General features: G+C 56.8%; 1 protein-coding gene across 1 annotated transcript; it reads left to right on the forward strand.

Annotated features, from left to right (window-relative positions):
- Nucleotides 1-10,862: 10,862 nt before the first annotated feature.
- On the forward strand, nucleotides 10,863-11,589 carry DNAJB8 (DnaJ heat shock protein family (Hsp40) member B8). Its single transcript, XM_040994915.1, has one exon. It carries the CDS (start codon nucleotides 10,865-10,867, stop codon nucleotides 11,564-11,566), a length of 702 nt encoding a protein of 233 aa, XP_040850849.1. The 5' UTR covers nucleotides 10,863-10,864; the 3' UTR covers nucleotides 11,567-11,589.
- Nucleotides 11,590-17,961: the final 6,372 nt, after the last annotated feature.

Raw genomic sequence — 17,961 nt, forward strand, 5'->3', positions numbered from 1 at the left:
GGCCACAAGCAGGGAGCTGGACAGGAAGTGGAGGAGCCGGGATTAGAACCGACGCCCATATAGAATCCTGGCGTGTTCAAGGTGAGGACTTTAGCCGCTAGGCTATGCCGCCGGGCCCAGAAAATAACTAGATTCTATTATTTATGTGACAATGGATGATACAGGAGGTTTCTGGAAGTCATGTGGGTTCCAGTCACTGTGGCCCTGTGTGAGCGGGGACCTCTCCTGGGGGGCCCTGTGCCACAAATGGGCAAGTTCAGTCGGGGGGCTGCGTGGTCCTTTGCAGGACTAGGAATGAGTCACAGTTGATTTTAGATTAAGAGGTTCTCCAAATTAATAAACAAACAGGCGCGAGGGCCAGACCCTTACTGCGTCTCTCAGATGCAAGGCCAATGCTTTCTCTCAAGGTCCTTGGCCTTCCCCCAAACCCCCACTCTCCGGGCCTCCCACTCCTCCTTGCACCTTGGGGACACCACACCTCTCCTGCTGAGGAGTTGAGATGCACTACAAACTCAGTCTGCAAACCAAGCTGGGTCCCCATAGATCAATGCAGTGACACTGCACACCACACAGTGTCCTTTCCGCCTGTGGGAGGAAACCTTCTAGATGCAGACAAGTTTCTGAACAAGATGGAAGGGCCATGCTACACGGTGGGTGACAGGCTCACGTGGGACGGCACCTGTAAATGCTCACCAAAGGGGGAGGGGGAGTAAACACCCCAGAGACTCACTCGGAGCTTGGCACAGGTGTTTCAAAGCAGCACAATCACCCACAGTCAAAGGGCAGAGACAGTGGCTTGTGCTGTGGGGCAGTGTGGTAAGCCGCCAGCTGTGATGCTGGCTCCCCACAGCATAGCGCTGGTCTGAGTCCCAGCTGCTCTGCTTCTGATGCAGATCCCTGTTCTTGTGCCTAGGAAGGCGGCAGAAGATGGCTCAAGTACTTGGAGTCCTGCTGTCCATGTGGGAGACCCACAGGGATTTCTGGCTTCTGGCTCTAGGCTGGCCCATTCCCCACCATGGGGACCCATTTGGTGCATGAACCAGCAGATGGAAGATCTCTGTCTCTCTCCCTCTCTTTGTAACTCTAATTTTCAAATCAATCTATATAAGAAAAAGGAGGTAAAGACACCGCAACTCCACTCATAGATGAGTGGTTAAACAAGTCAGAGTCCATCCTTAATTGGGTAATTACTCAGCCTTAAAAAGCTGAGTTAAAAAAAAAGTTCCACACAGATGATTCTGGATGGCATGGTGCTAAGTGAGCTAAACTAGACATCAAAGGATGGATGGTATTGATTCCATTTTTAAAGATTTATTTTATTTTGTTGTTTTTTAGATTTACTTTTATCGGAAGGGCAGGTTTACGGAGAGAAGGAGCAGCAGAAAGATAAAGATCTTCCATTCCCTGGCTCACTCCCCTAGTGGCCACAGTGGCGGGGCTAAGCCAGGAGCTAGGAGCTTCTTCTGGGTCTCCCATGGGGTGGCAGGGTCCCGAGGACTTGGGCCATCCTCCATTGCTTTTCCAGGCCACAAACAGGGAAGTAGATACAAAATGCAAAATGGAGCAGCCAGGACATGAGCTGGTACCCATATGGGATCTTGGCGTTTCCAGGTAGAGGATTAGCCATTTGAGCCATAGCTGCATCCCCTGGATTCCACTTTTAAGTGGTCCCTAGGGCGATCAGAGTCCCGGTGCAGGAAAGCAGAGCAGGGGATGACTGGGGCTGGAGGTAGGGAGAGGGTGGAGAGCTCCAGGTGACCAGAGACAATGTTGCAGCTTTGGAAGGTGGACAGATTCTGGAGAGGGATGATGGTGGTTGTGCAACAAAAAGAATGTGCCTCATGCCGCCTACTTAAACAACAGTAATTACGGCAGTAATTACGACACTTGAATGGAAAGAATTTGCACCGAGTATTTCCAAATAGTGGCATCTATGCGAAAGATGATTTTTCCTTCTTCTTTCTCCCATTTTCCAAATGTTCTGTAATGTGGTTTAACAGTTTTAACAATTAAAATAAATAGAATAGTTTCACAGCAGAACGAAAGACAGTTTGGCAAAATATGCCACATTTCTAGATGCAAAGATCCACTTTTGGGGCTGCTGTTGTAGCATAGCAAGTTAAGCTTCTGCTTTGTGAGGTAAGCATCCCCATACGGGTGCCAGTTTGAGCTCTGGCTCCTCTAATTCCCACACACAGCTCTCTGCTACTGTGCATGGGAAGGCAGTGGAAGATGGTCCGAGGGCTTGGATCCATGTCAAGGCCTGGCTTGGGGCATCCCCTGCCCTGGCTTTCCCTGGGCAACCCTACTGGGCAGCTTGAACCCCCAAGCCCTCTCCATGCCTCCAGGGGGTGGAGGGAACCTGGGCAAAAACTGCTTGCCCTTTCTGCTGTTCCTTCTTCCCCAGAACCAAAGGCTGCCAGGGCGTGGGCAGTGTCAAGGGGGTATTCCCAGCTGTGTGTGTATGTGGGGGGAGAGTTTAGTATTTCCTTGCTTCCCGCCCCCACTCGGGGAGAGCCCCACAGATCACTCCTCTTACACAGCTGGTCAAACAGCACTGGTTGGAGCAAGGATGGAGACTGGGGAGTAGGGACAGGGTCTGCAGGGGACAGAACAGGATCTCTCCCCCACATGGGGGCTAGAGAGGAGAGGGGACAGACCCTGGGCAGCTGCTCCCATCCTCCACCCATCTGTCCTCCCAAAGGGCCCACTCAGCCCAGCCCGGTGCTCCCCCGGTGACCCTGGGAAAATGCGCTCCCCTGCCAGGTGTGCGGTGCTCCCGCTTGGGGGCGGGGCTGTGAGGCTGGGGTCCAGGCTTTCTGGCTTCCAGAGGCTGCTGGCCAGGATCCTCCTGCCTTTGCCCGGGCCCTGGGGAAAGAAATGTTCCCACATAGCAACGGCCCCTGTCCCGCCAGTGGCTTCCCCCACGCCCATCCCCTCTGCTGCTTCACTGCCCACCTCCTCCCAGCCTCTCTTCTGGCGCTGTAATCCGCTACCTCCTCTTTCGGGTGAGTGCACCAGAGGCCTCCTGGTTGTTTTTCCTAGACTTGTAAGACAGAGAGTGGGAAAGAATGATAGAGAGAGAGAGAGAGACTTTCCATTCACTGGTTCACTCCCCAAGTGGCTATAATTGCTGGTGTTGGACTAAGCTGAAGCCAGCAGCCTTGAAATCCATTCAGGTCTCCCATGTAGGCACAGGAGTCCAGCACTTGATTCATCTTCCACTGCTTTCCCAGGGAGCTAGACGGGAGGTGGAGCAGCCAGGACTGGAACTGGTACCCATAAGGGATGTTGGCATTGCAGGCTAAACACTGGCTCTGCCATCTTTCTAAATGGTTTCAATTATGTAACATTGGGACTGGTGTTGTGCACAGCAGGTTAAGCCATTGCCTAAACTGGCATTTCATAGGAGTCCCAGTACGAGTCCTTCCTGCTCCATGCAGCTCCCTGCTAATGTGCCTGGGAGAGCAGTGAAAGATGGCCAAGAGTTTGGGTAGCTATCACTCACGTGGGAGACCTGGTTCCTGGCTTTGGCCCCACCCATCCGTTTGGAAAGTGAACTTGCAGGTGGAAGATTCTCTGTCGCTCTCTATAACTCTTTAACTAGATAAATAAATCTTTTCCAAAGTTTTTTAAAAAAGATTTTATTACTTATTTTTATTGGAAAGACATATACAGAGAGAAGCAGGGAGGACAGAGAGAAAGATCTTCTGTCTGCTGGTTCACTACCCAAGTGGCTGCAATGGCCAGAGCTGAGCTGATCCAAAGCCAAGAGCCAGGGGCTTCTTTTGGTTCTCTCACTCAGGAACAGGGTCAAGGCTTTGGGCCACCCTCATCTGCTTTCCCAGGCCACAGGTAGGGTGGTGGATGGGAAGTGGAGCAGACAGAACACGAACCGGAGCTCATATGGGATCCAGGCAGATGCAAAGTGAAGATTTAACCTCTAGGATAATGTGCCTGGCCTTAAAGAGATTTTTTTCAAATTTTAAAAAGATTTATTTGTCAGAGTTATAGAGAAAGATCTTTAATCCACTGATTGATTCCCCAGATGGCCACATGGCCGAAGTGTAAGGAGCCACTTTAAGAGAAGCACTCTCAGATGGCAACAAGTGAGTGCAAGAGCTGAGGAAGCCACCAGGGACTGCTGGGCAGGTAGCGCACACTCGGCTGGCTGGCGTGGACACGCCACTCCAGCAATGAGTCACGTCCGGGGAGGAGGCAGAGGGGGCAGCACGCGATATTATCATGCTGTCCAGAACAGAGCTCATGGACTATTTATTTTGGGAGTTTTCCATGGAATGGTTTTGATGTGTGGCTGACTCTCAGGGCTTTCCTGACCAGCAGGCACCCATGAGCATTGAGGGCGTAAGGCGATGATGTTCAGCAGGAAGAACCACCATGGACAGTCTGATGGAGCGTGTCTGTTTATTGTAATGCAAGCACAAACTTATATATTAATAAAGAGGGGAAGGCAGAAGGGCATCGCCCAATGGTTCCCCCACCCAACAACGGCACTGAGATTGGGTAGCAAGCACGTCCATCCCTACCCTCCAGTAATGTCTGCCCTAGGTCAAATACAACAACCACGGCTGGCAGGAGGGCTGTGGGCGCACACACCAGGGAGGCTGCCAGGTAACGTGGGCCACACCTGAGTTCTGAGTTTCTTATCAAGGAAGTCCCAGCACAGCTCATCCAAGGACAGAGGAGACAGGCTGGGGTGCAGCCCATCGCTCCCACCCATATAGACAGTGATCAGGCCAGGTTGAGGTCTGGGTGAGCCAAGACCGTTGTCAGGGAGTGCTCCCAGGGGCGATCTCGCGCACTTGACCATGATGGCGGAATTGAAAGAGCCAACACAGAAACCTCAGAGGGAGGGGCACTTCTGCAGTGCTGTGATGGGGCGTGTGCCCTGTGGCTTTCTCTGCTTGCCCGTTCTCCTGAGGAGTGACGGGCCACTGTGCTGGGAGCACACATCGCACTTGCTCCTTCTCGCTCCTCGAGGGCTGGTGCTTCTGCAGCGAGCAGGCTTTGGGGTGGGATTCCTGAGATGGAACCCCCTCATGGGGGGGGTTCTGGCTGTTCTGGCCTGTGTCCCCATTGAGCCAGTAGCCACTCCCACTAGATCATAAAGCATTTCCAGTCATTGTTGCCTCTCCTGTGGGGTCAGAGGAGTGACTCTGGGGGACCACCAGGGAGTTAGGAAGTGAATTCACTCTGCACCCCAGAGCAGTGTGCTCTGAAAATGGGGTTCACAGTGAAGTTATGTAGAATAGCTCACCTTGGAATGTTTCGTGAGGTGAGCCAGCCACCTCATTTGGAAGGCCTGCCCATGTCCAAGTCCAACGTGCCATCCTGACAGGAGGGCAGTCCTTCTGAGCCCTCGCTCTAACACACACCCAGGTGCTGTGCTAACCACATGCTCCCCCCATGGCTGTGTGTGCCTGTGCCCATGTGCACATGTGTGTGGGAAGTGCCCTCTCCCACAGCCTAGGCTTCAGAGCACCCTGTGTCGGGCCACAAGGGTGAGAGGCATGGCTAAATCCAGCAATAGTTCCAGCCAGCACAAGGACGGGGAATCTGAAGGGTTAACTGCAGCATCCTGGGAGGCAGTTTTTGATGGCTTCTGCCATCCATGTCTCTTGTTGTCCATATCCCCGAGTTTAAAGTCTTTTTTTTTTTTAAGATGTTTATTTTTATTGGAAAGTCAGATTTACAGAGAGAAGATACAGAGAGAAAGATATTCCAATCACTGGTTCACTCCCCAAATTGCCACAATGGCCAGTGCTAAGCTGACTTGAAGCCAGGAGCCAGAAGCCTCGTCTGGGTCTCCCAAGCAGGTGCAGGGTTCCAAGGCTTTGGGCTGTCCTCAACTGTTTTCCCAGACTACAAGCAGGGAGCTGGATGGGAAGTGGAGGAGCCGGGATTAAAACCAGAACCCATATGGGATCCTGGTGCTCTAGGGCAAGGACTTTAGCCACAGGGCTACTGTGCTGGACCCCTGAGTTACTTCCCATTCAGCTTTCTGTTCCTGTGCATCGTGGGAAGCAGCAAGTAAGGGTTCAGCTATCCAGGACCCTGCCCCACAACACGGGAGACTTGGAGTTCCAGGGCTGGCTCCTGGCTTGGCCAAGCGCTGGCTGCTGTAGGGATTTGTGGAATACCCCAGCAGATGGTAGATCTCTCTGTGCCTTCAGAATAAAATGCATAAATAAATGCAAAAATGACCAGTTGCAGAGGCCCTTCTCAGTCGACCCAGGGTTCACTGGGCCCTGGGCAAGTGGGCCTGGGAGGTCCATGGAGAGACCAGGGCAGAGGTGCTCTTCAATGGAGGCCACCTGGGGCCACCCCTTTGGAGATGCTGCAGGACTGCAGGCCCGTGTGACCAGGTGTATGGGTGTGTACGTGCATGGGCTCTGGGCCCAGGCAGGCACGTGCAGGCGTGTGGCACCCATCTGCCCCGAGGCAGACGTCACAGCACACTCAGCCCTCGTGCTGTTTTGTTTTCCTTCACGGCACCCGTCACTGCCTGACCTTGCGTTGTGTTTCACCCACTGGATCTCAGCTCCATGAGGGCAACGTCCTTTGTACTGTGTTCTGTGACACGGACATTTGTCCAGCTCCTGAGAGACTGCCTGTCACCCAGCATGTATGGGGAACGAGGGGATGGATGCATGGGTCAATGGATGGATGAATGAGGGATGGAGAGATGGATGGCTGGCTGGCTGAGTGGATGGATAGATGAGTGGGTGGATGGATTAGTGGATAGGTGGATGGATGGATGGTAGATATGCAGATGGGACAGTGAGTCTCTGAGGTTTGCAAGTAGACCTTAGTACTGTAAGACACTTTAGGCTCTTTACTTCTCAGTCTTTCTAGAAGGATCCGGGAAACCCATTGCCTCAGACACTACAGGGCCTCACGGATGTGGGCAGGGTAGAGGGAGAGTATGGAGGCAGATTCCCCCTAGAGGCTTAGCAGCCACAGAGCCTAGGACCAAAGCCTTGCCCAGCATTGGCAGCCTTGGCAGCAGGCGAGTTGGGGACTAGGGCACTGGGGAGCAGGCAGCCAGTGCTAGGCTGGTGGCCCCCACGGACACAAATGATGCCTCTACACAGGCAGTTCTCAGCATTGGAGGCCAGGGCTCAGCTCCTGAGCATGTGGGCCCTGGGGTCAGGGCGTGCCTGGGCTGGGATCACCAGGAAGGGATCCCAGTGGGCAGCACCCATCCCTGCTGGCTGGGGAGGTTGGACCTGAAGCCTTCCCAGAGGTATCAGAGAGAGGAGGGATTCTGGTGCATCAGGCGTGTGAAGTCATCATGGAAGACTCAGTCTTTTCCACAGCTTCGCATCAAGTCACCATGTCACCTCTGGAAGACATTCCAGCTACTCACACCCTGCCTCCTCCCATCAGCCGGGCAATTTGCATATGCACCCACCGGTAATCGGGCCTCTTGTCCAACTGTCTGTCTACCTCCTACATCATTGCTTTCCCAGTTCTGTCTGCCCAGCAATCCTGTTCAGCAGGTGCAATTACCACCCCAACTTTCACAGATGAGGGTTAGGGGACACCCCCAAGAGCACACAGGTAGCAAGTGGCGAAGCTGGGATTTGAACCGGGGCCACTGGGTCATCCAAATGGATCGATGAGTGAGCTCTTAGCCGCTGTATAAGCTGTTCCTCTTCTGCCTTCAGAGCTGTCGACCCTCACTCACCTGCCACTCTGTCCATCCAGTGGCCCATCCATCCATGGCTGTCACCCATCCATCCTGGAGTTAATGCAGTTACAGCACCATGGCCCTGAAGGGGTGAGCAAGCCCTGAAGTATCCATCTGGCCAGGGCCAGGGTGGCCTGGTTGGGGCGGGGGTGGCTACCCCAGACCGGACAGGGCTGCAGGGGGCTGGAGGGAATTAACCCAAGTGACTGCCCAGATCATCTAATTAGGAACGCTAGTGATAAGCAGATAGGATCTGGGCTGATTAGAATCCTTTTAAAAAGCCACTCCATTAATTACAGAGACAGAGAGGGCCTCTGGCTGCTCAGAATACTAATCAGCCTCCATCAGCCTGCTGGGGAGACCTGCTTGGGACTGCTGTGTGACCTTGGGTATGCCCTGCCGTCTCTGGGCCTCCTCTGCATTGGGTCAAATTCCACCTGCAATCCCCTGTTTACTCAGGATCTTTTTCTTCTCAAATCATGACTCAGAGGGGTTGGCTCCAGGATGAGTTTTACATCAGACACAGCCAGGCTGACTGGGACATCAGAAGCCACAGGCTAAGGAGGCTAGACTGGTTCCCCAGACGGGAGGGGGTTCCCAGAGGCTAAAGTGCCGCCACCCCAGAGGGGAATGAGGACAGAGGCGCCGAGAAGGAAGGTGACCCAGAAGTCAGTGGAGTGGGGAGGGGGGTGCTAGGTCTGGGCCACCTGCTCTACCGGCTCCCCTGAGGGCTCCCCAGATGCCTCAGAATCCCACTGGACCCCAGCCTGGAACCTACACGGAAGAGGACCTCAGCTCTGCCTGCTGCCACCAAGCGGCTGCCCAGCTCCAAGGTCCACAGCTTCCTTTACTGGAGAGATCACTCCATGCCTGCCAGGGTCTCCATCTTCAGAGGAGCCCTGACAGGAAGGAGTCAGGTCCTCTCATGGGATGGACCCAAACCCAAAAGTCCTACTGCATAGGGCGGGGATCCCTTCTCTGTGGCCTGGAACAGCCCTGGGCCTTGTGGGGAGTGATGGCTGTGTCTGCATCACAGCTGACTCCTGCAGAGACCCTCCATGGGCTGGCAGGGCTCAGGCCAAGCATGGGAAGGGGGTGGGGGAGAAGGTCAGTGTGGGGCAGAGCTTCCTGGGCACCCCAGCCACCATCAGGAAATTCTTCATGGGGTTTGCTCAAGGTTGCCACCTGCATCCCCAGGAAGCCAGTAGGGGGGAGTTTGGACCTGGGGTGGGGGGAAACGGATGTAGGATTCCCGTGTCCCCTGGGACCCTTGTCTCTTGACATCATCGTCGTTGTAACCACTCATTTGCCTGTGTGGATGACGTCATCATAAAAACCTGAAGCGTCACCCTTTTTAGGGACGCCTCTATCTCCTTGCATTTGTCTCCAGGTTATGTTAGCATCCTCCTCCCTGCGGAGTGCCCAGAACCCAGCATGGATGAGTGCTGGGAGAAAGAGAGAGAGAAAGAGAGACAGCAGAACTACAAAAGGAAGAGATTAAATCACCGCCCACGCCCAGTCCTGGCTGCTCTACTTCTGATCCAGCTCCCTGCTATGGCCTGGCAAAGCAGCAGAGGAGGCTGAAGTCATCTGGACCCAGCACTCACATGGGAGACTTGGAATAAGCTCCAAGCTGCCGGCTCCGCGTTGGCTCAGCACCGGCCATCGCAGCCATTTGGGCAGTGAAACCAGCAGATGGAAGATCTGTGCTTCTCCTAATAAATCTTAAAAAGAGAGGAAAGGGGAAGGCATGAAGGAAGGAGAAAGGGAAATACGAGGGCAATTGACAAGGATGGAAGGAGGGAAGAGGAATGCTCTGGTAGCTACGACTTTGTGACGCAGGGTGTGCAGGTCACACGCTGGCATCGCTCACCGATGCCTAGCCCACTCCCATCTTAACTGAAGGTAGACACGGACGGCTCTTCCTAAGCGGGAGCAAGAATTAGAGAAGCACAAATGCCCAGCCACATGGCATGACCTCACACGCCTCGCCTGCTTTCCAGGGCCATTGTGGCAAAACGCTGACACAGGTGGCTTCAGCGAGCAGAAACGTGTGGCATGGTTCTCCAGGCTGCGAGGGCAGAGGCCAGGGCTCACGCAGGGCTGCACAGACAAAGTCCGTCCTTGTGGTCTAGTGCCTGAGGGCTGCGGGCACCCTCGCGGCTTCACCCTCTGCTCTCCGTCCGCAGCTTTCCTCGCTTTCTCTGAACTTCTTACGGGACTTGGGACTTTCCCAGATAGTCCCCTCATCATAGCCCAAAGTTCATGACGTGGAAGGACCCTTCTTCCGAGCAGGATCGCACGTGGAACCTCTGAGGTCTTGTCTCTTTGGGGACATCACCAGGGAACCCACAAGCCCTGCTCATGCAAGCTTTGGATCCGCCTCCCACTTCCTCACCGGGCTTCGGGAGAACATGTGTTGCCACCTGTTGCCCACTACAGTCTGTGGTGACTCCAGCTTCGAATCTTCCTCCGAGGGAGTCAGGGCCCAAGCACGGCTCCGATTCATCTTCATTCAACACACACTGCCCCTGCTCACCAATGTGTGCTGGGTACCATGCCAGTACTGCCAGGAGGCTTCTGGGATGAGAAAGCAGGGTTCTGGGACACTCACCCACACCCCAGTCTGACCACAGCCCCTCTCAACCCAGCATCAGGCTACATGGACACATCCCATGGGGCCCTGAGCAGTGCTGCCAACTTCTGCTGCCCACCAGGCTCCTGGACCCCCAAGAAGGTTCAGAGGCCTGACTAATCTCCCTGACATGACCCCGGGATGACCACAGCTGCCTGATGGGCCTGAGCCAGCCTGTATGCCTGGCTTGAGCTGCCTGGGATCCTTGGGCGGGTGGGTGGGTGGGTGGGGAGAAGCCCCGCCCAGCAGCTGATGTCACAAAGAACCAGACCCTGGCCCTGGAAAGGGGCCCACCTTGGCCTGGCCACACAGCGGCAGTGCTCCCCTCCCCCACCCCTCTCAGCGGTGGCCCCACCTGTCCCTGACAGCGGGTACTATGAAAAGGTAAAGGCGGCTGCTGCAGGGACCCCCACCAGCCGTGTCCACCCTGACCCCCGGGGCGGGGCCCATTTCACCGTCTAGACCACCGCTGTCGCCACCACCGCCACTGGTGGCTCCCAGCACAGGCCCTGGACATGGCCAACTACTACGAGGTGCTGGGTGTGCAGGCGAGCGCCTCCCCCGAGGACATCAAGAAGGCCTACCGCAAGCTGGCCTTGCGCTGGCACCCCGACAAGAACCCCGACAATAAGGAAGAGGCTGAGAAGAAGTTTAAGCAGGTGTCCGAGGCCTACGAGGTGCTGTCCGACTCCAAGAAGCGCTCTGTGTACGACCGCGCGGGCTGTGACAGCTGGCGGGCTGGCGGCGGCGGGGCCGGCACCCCTTATAGCAGCCCCTTCGACACGGGCTACACCTTCCGCAACCCCGAGGACATCTTCCGCGAGTTCTTCGGCGGCCTGGATCCCTTCTCCTTTGACTTCTGGGATAACCCGTTCAGCAGCGAGCGCGGTGGCCGTGGCCATGGCCTGCGAGGGGCCTTCTCGGCTGGCTTCGGTGAGTTCCCTGCCTTCATGGAGGCCTTCTCGTCCTTCGACGCCCTGGGCCGCGGTGGGGGCAGCCGTACCACCTTCTCTTCCACCTCCTTCGGCGGCTCCGGCTCAGGGGGCTCGGGCTTCAAGTCGGTCATGTCGTCCACGGAGATGATCAACGGCCACAAGGTCACCACCAAGCGCATTGTGGAGAATGGACAGGAGCGTGTGGAGGTGGAGGAAGACGGGCAGCTCAGGTCGGTCACCGTCAACGGCAAGGAGCAGCTCAAACGTGTGGATGGCAAGTGAGTGCCGGCTGCCCCCCGGCCAGCACTGCCACCGCCTGCTGGCTGACACAGACTGATGGTTAATAAATGTGCCAAGCGTGTTCACTGAACACCCTCACCGTTGCCCGGCTGTATTGGGGATGAGCTGACTCGAGGCTTGGGGCTGGGGTGCCTTGCAATCTCTTGCTCCCATGGCTATCATCCCATCCCCACCACCCCACAAGGCTTTCTGCTCCCATCCTTGAGTGTCCCCCTTCCATCGTCGATTCTTCACACGGTAGTTGTGCCAGTCCCAAGACCCAGTCCACTACCTGCATCATCTCAAACTGTTCAGGGCTTGCTCCACTTCTGGTGTAAGAACCTCGCTCCCCGCCTCACCGTGAGGCCATGGGGGTCCTCGCCCCACCCATCCCCCAGCTCCACCCTACACACAGCCTCAGGCCCTGAGTGGATTCACTGCCTTCGTCCCAGGACTGGTACTCACAGGCCGAGGAGGGAGTGGGAGCCCCAAGAATAGGTCCCAGGATCTGGTTCACTCCCCAAGTGGCTGCAGTGGCCAGAGCTGAGCCAATCCGAAGCCAGAACCAAGAGCTGCTTCTGGGTCTTCCACATGTGTGCAGGGTCCCAAGGCTTTGGGCCATCCTCAGCTGCTTTTCTAGGTAGGCTATCAGCAGGGAGCTGGATGGGAAGTGGAGCAGCCAGGACATGAACCGATGCCCGTATGGGAGGTGGAGGGGAGGACGGGAGGCAGAAAAAGAGAGCAAGTGAGTGGGTTAGCTTCTACCCGCTGCTTTACTTCCCCAACGGCCTCAGTGGATGGACCAGGCTGAAACCGGGAGCCGGAACTCCAGCCCAGTCCTCACACAGTGGCAGAGGCCCGAGCACTTGGGTCATCCCTCCCGGCTTTCCCAGGTCCATTGGCAGGGTAGAGCGGCCAGGACTCGAACCTGCACTGACTGTGGGAACATGGTGTCACCAGTGGCGGCTTCATGTGCTGTGCCGCAAAAAAAGCCAGCCTTGAAAAAAAAATTTTTTTTTTTTAAGTAAAACAGCATTTTGAAGCCATCTCAGAATTATAGATGTCACCGAGCACTTTGAATTCTTTATAATTTGAACAAGATCTATTTGCACATCAATTGTGTGCCAGGCGCAGTTCCAGGCACTGGGGGAAACACGAGGAGAGCCAGATCCAGGGCAGGTATGTAGAACAGGGGCCCTGTCTGGCGGCAACAGGCAGGCGCAGAGCCAAGGAGAGCAGCTTGGCGTGGGGGCTTGGCTCAGGGGTCCTTCCGAGGTGGTGACGTCTCCCAGGAACTGGATTGACTGTAGCCCATGAGGCTGGGCAGAGAGCGGAGCAGGTGCACAGCCCGAAGGCGGGGTCAGGTGGGACTCATGGGTCACAGGTTACGCAGAAAAAAACTGAGGCACGGAGGGTGGGGAGGCGAGTTCTCACAGCAGGCACGCTGAACTCCAGAGGAGCTGCTTTGAAAACGATGGCAGCAACAGAGCAAGGTCGGTGCACCTGTGTGTCATGGCGAGCCAGACAAGGTGACCCCTCGGACTCAGGGTTTAAGGGTGCTGGGTGACCGCCCCCCACTGGCAGAGGGAGGCATGGGTGTGGCCAGGGAGGGCCTGACAGATTTTACTCCCTTCTGCCTCCCACTTCCCGCCCCAGCAGGTGATGTGAAAGGGAGGAAGGTGGGAGAAGGGGCACCACGCTGCCGGAACCGCAAGAAACATGGGGTATGCTCAGAGGAGGAGACGCTGGGAAGGAGGCAGGGAGGGTTGCTGTGGGTTGTCCGAGTGCTCAGCTGGAAACAGGGGCCATGTGCAGATGGCAATGTGAAGGAGGGGTAGGTGGGTGCTCCCCTGTAAGGGGGACCCTCTTCCAGGAGGCTAAGGGGCTTGCAAAGGCCCCCCTGTGCCCTCTCGCAGCTGCTTCTTTAAGGCTCGGCTCCCTGGGTCCTGCCTCCAGGAGCCCCCGTCCCCCGACCCCAGGGGGACAGTCAGCAGCTGGAAGCCCCCTAACCGTGTTACCCGGGGGGTAGCGGAGGCCTGGGTCACACAGAAGGTTGAACCCCAGCTCCCAGTCCTGCCTTGGGACTAACTTCATCAAAGCCCCCCACTACAGCATTAACCACCTGACCTCTGTCCCTGCCGACCTGCTAATTTCACCAATTACTGGCCAGCCGTGGCTACGTCAAGTGGGCCTGCTTAGCACAGGCAGCTGCCGGGCAAATCAAATTACAGCCCTGTGGCCCAGGCGGCCACACGCTGCTGAGCTGGGTCACAGTGCAAGGAAACCTGGGTGCACTTGAGGCACTGTTGTCCCCAGACACCCTGAGGACCCCACCCTCCCCGGGGCTGGGACTGCACCTCTCTGTGCTTCCTCCCTTGGTGGAGTCTCCCGCATGAACCTGGTGCCTTCTCACAGCCACGGGTAGTCCAGCTGGACACTGTGTCTGCCGCTTAGCCCGTTTCCCAGGCAGACAGGCTGAAGCCTGTGGGTGGAAAGGCTTGCTTGGAGGGCTCAGCGAGGGTTGGCACTGGAAGGACGGCCCAGCCCTGGCATCCCAAGCTGGGGAGCCTTCCAGCCAGCATTTTGGATGGCTTCCCCCTGTCTGGGCCCCGCTCCCTGAGGCCTCTGGCCTGTGCAGTTTGTCCCTGGAGGCCTCTGCCAAGCTGGACCAGAGCAAGATGCTCTGGCCCGAAAGCCTCTCCTGAGCCTGGCTGGCAGCTGCGGGGACCCCTCGGTCCTACTTCCCATGCAGGGGAGCCCTGGGGCAGGGTTCCACTGTGTCCCAGTGGGGGTCCTGCCCTAGGCAGGGACCTGGGCTCCCACTGGTTGCCACCTCCCAGGTTCAAGTGCTCATCATGGCTCACCTGCACCTGACACGGCCCCCTGCCCTCTCCTGTATCCTCCGAGGAACCAGAGGGCTCCTTGGGACCTCGCTCAGTGAAATCCAGAGTCATCATGGAGATGCACAGGGCCCTTCCCTGGCAGCCCCCAGCCTCCTCCTGTCCCTCATACATGTTCCTGCCCCGGGACCTTGGCACCAGCCCTGCCACATCCTCACTCTCTGTGGATCCTGGCTCCCGTCTCCTCTTACCACAGCCAGCCTCAGGCCTGGGTAATCGCTGCTGCTTTTTTTTTTTTTTTTTTTAAGATTTATTTATTTTTATTGGAAAGGCAGCTATACAAAGAAGCGACAGAGAGGAAGATCTTCTGTCCAATGCTTTATTCTCCAAGTGACCACAACAGCTGGTACTGAGCTGATCTGAAGGCAGAAGCCAGGAACTTCCTCCAGGTCTCCCATGTGGGTGCAGGGTCCCAAGGCTTTGGGCCGTCCTCGACTGCTTTCCCAGGGCACAGCAGGGAACTGGATAGGAAGTGGAGCTGCCGGGATTAGAACCAGTGTCCATATGGGATCCTCGCATGTGCAGACCGAGGATTTTAGCTGCTAGGCTGCTGTACCAGGCCCTGCTGCTTCTTAATACCCAGGCTACATGGTCCTGACTCGGGTCTGAAGGAACCCAGTCCTGCAGGGCTAGATGAGATATATCTGAGGGAGTCGTTCCTTCCTGGCCAGGGTGGGGTGAGCCTCAGTTACTGGGTTCACGGGTTGTTGTGGGCCAGGTCTGTGCTGTAGGAGACTTATCTGGTGCCCTGAAGCCTGGCAAGGCGATGTGTGTGTGTGTGTGTGTGTGTGTGTGTGTGTGTCATGTGCATGAGCGCACGTGTGTTTAGATACCAGGGCTGCTCACGTAGTTGTGTCCCTAGGGTGGGACAGTTATGGAGTTTCAGCCTTGGTGAGAGGTGTGGCCTGTATGCTCAGCCCCGACTCAAGAAAGCAAGTGTGGCTGTTTGCCCCCATTTTACAGATGTGGGAACTGAGGCCCAGAGCATGAGAGAGCCTGCCAAAGTCACCCTGCCACATCAGGAGATGGCTCTGTTCCCGGGTTCTCTCCCGGCACTGGCCCTGCGTGGGGAGGGAGTGCCTGGGGTGGGGTGGGTGGGGCGGGCTTCCCTACACTCCCCTCTCCCTCTGGCCAGTCGATGTTATCACAGCTGATTTAATTTCAAAGACGGATTGAGCGGGGCAGGAGGGGGAGCGTCTAATCGCAGCCGCCATCTGCCCCGTTGTCATGGGGATGGGCTCCCAGCAATTGTGCGGGTGGACCCAGATAAGGGTCTGGGAGTGGGCTGCAGGGGACTGCGGTCGGGATGGGAAGGAGGGTGGGGAGCAGAGGGAGATGCAGAGGGCAAGACCCAGAGCCACAGATGTGCAGGGGACACGGGTGGAGGGTGGCCCTGGGAAGGATGCCACGGCAGTGCTTCAAAGAGTGCGGGCTTCCTGGCTGCACAGCATGCCGCACTCCCAGCCCTGGCTCCAGAGCCCTGAGCTGCCCAGGCTGCCCAGTGCTGCTCCGAGGAGGGGATTCCCTCTTTGCTGGCGAGGGCCACACCTTGATGGAGATGCTCTGGCTTCCGCGACGTGCCCCTCTGCCATACAGGGCCATGGGCTGCACAGACAACTCTCAGGGCCTCCGTCCTGGAGACCGCCCAGGCAGGCCATCCTGAACTCATCCCTGTTGTGCCCTGCAACTTTAGTGCTGCCTTCACAGTGGAGCCTTCTTGGAACCTCCTCTCTGCTGAATCTTAGGGCCCCGCTCCAACTCAGTAAATTCCTTAAAAGGCTTCTGTATTTGAGAGGCAGCATGGCAGCATGCGACGCAGAGGGCGTCTACCCGCTAGTTCACTCACCAGCTGGTTGTTGCATCACAGGGCTGGTCGGGGCTGAAGCCAGAAACCCAGAAGTCCATGTGGACGCAGGAGCCCAAGCACTTGGAGCCTCCTCTGCTGCTTTCCCAGGCACACTAGCAGGGAGCTGGATCAGAAGCAGGGCAGCGGAGACGCCAGTTAGCGCTCCGATCCGGAAGCCATGTCCTATTTTCTGAAGTTTCCCACAGCCCCCACCTAGCCAGCCATGTGCATGGAACCCTGGCCACCCTAGTATTGCCTTTATCCACCCAGGAAGTGGCACCATCTGGTCCTCTGGGGACTCCAGGTGTGCAGAGGTGAGGGCTGCTCCTGGATCTAACCCCAGTGCTCAGCTCAGACGCGCTGCGTGCCAGGCCCTGCAAACGCGGCTCCATTCAGGGCCCCGCAGCAGACCTGCACCCCCCCACTGCCTACTGAGCCCTTGGGGTCTACCAAGGCTGAGTCTGCAGATCCTTCCCTCTGGACCTGGGGGGTTCTAGAAACCCCGATGATACCAACATCTGCGAGTGTCTTCACATAACCTATGCAGTTCTCATGCCCATGACCCCTAGTCCCCCAGTCACTCTGCATTGTTTAGGGGACAGCGGTGAGAAAGCTGGAGACCCGTGGCCAGCATGCTTTAGTGCGGCCCTTCCAGGCCTCCATGTCCAGCACAGGGAGCCAGACCAGCAGCTCCTCTGGCACACCTGCTGGGGGGCCTGCAGCCCCCTCCCCTGGACTGAGCATTATCCACACGTTACGTTTTGGAACTTTCTGGAATTGCCACCCCACCGCCCCATCCCCCGCCATCCATCATTGATTGAGTCCAAGGATAAGGATGGAGCTTGTACATGCAGAGAGCTGAGTGTGTCCTGCCATCTTCCACTGCTTCTGGAACAAATCACAAATTCAATGGCTTTTAAAGCAACACGCGTCCACTCTCTGACTGCCCCACAGCTAATGTTTAAAATGGGTATCACCCAGGCCACATGGAGAGGCCCTCAGTGCTTGGCCCTATCTGCGGTTTCCAAGGCAGAGGGGCTTTTTCGGCTTCCAGAGGTCACCTGCACTCCCTGACCTGTAGCCCCTTCTTCCAAGTTCAAAGCCAGCAGCAGCCTCCTGAAGTCTCCCTGGCCCTTACCCTCCTGTGTTCCTCTTACAAGGGCTCTCACGATTACCCTCAGGGTCCCCGGACAATCCAGGGTCAACTCCCCGCCTCAAGACCCCCCACGTGCTCACTTCCGAGCTGTAAAGACGAGAGACGCCCACTGCTCTCTTCCCACCAGGGGTGGTCAGCCCAGGGCCATCTGAATGTTCTGCTCGCCTGGGAGGCCTGTTTTCCAGGCTGTTCAGGGAGCGACGCTCAAATGCCTGCAACCCTGGGGTAGGCCCTAGCCCCCTACCCCCACCTTGTACTCAGCTCTGAGCCCCTTGGGATTGTCTGGGGTGCAGACCAGAGGAGACCAGGAGGTTGGGGCTGGGGCAGGGCCGGAAAAGAGGCCCTGAGCAGCAGGAGCCTGGGAGCAGGCCTGGGAGGCTGCATGGAGGTGGCAGCCACTGCAGGAGTCTGAGACCAAGGAGCAACAGGCAGGACAGGGCAGGCTTGGCCTCTCTGTCTCTCTGGGCCTTGCTGTCTCCACCTGTACAGGTGCCCA

Source organism: Ochotona curzoniae, unplaced genomic scaffold, assembly GCF_017591425.1.
Source record: "Ochotona curzoniae isolate NIBS_2020 unplaced genomic scaffold, NIBS_Ocur_1.0 contig_908, whole genome shotgun sequence".
NCBI classification, from domain to species: Eukaryota; Metazoa; Chordata; class Mammalia; order Lagomorpha; family Ochotonidae; genus Ochotona; species Ochotona curzoniae.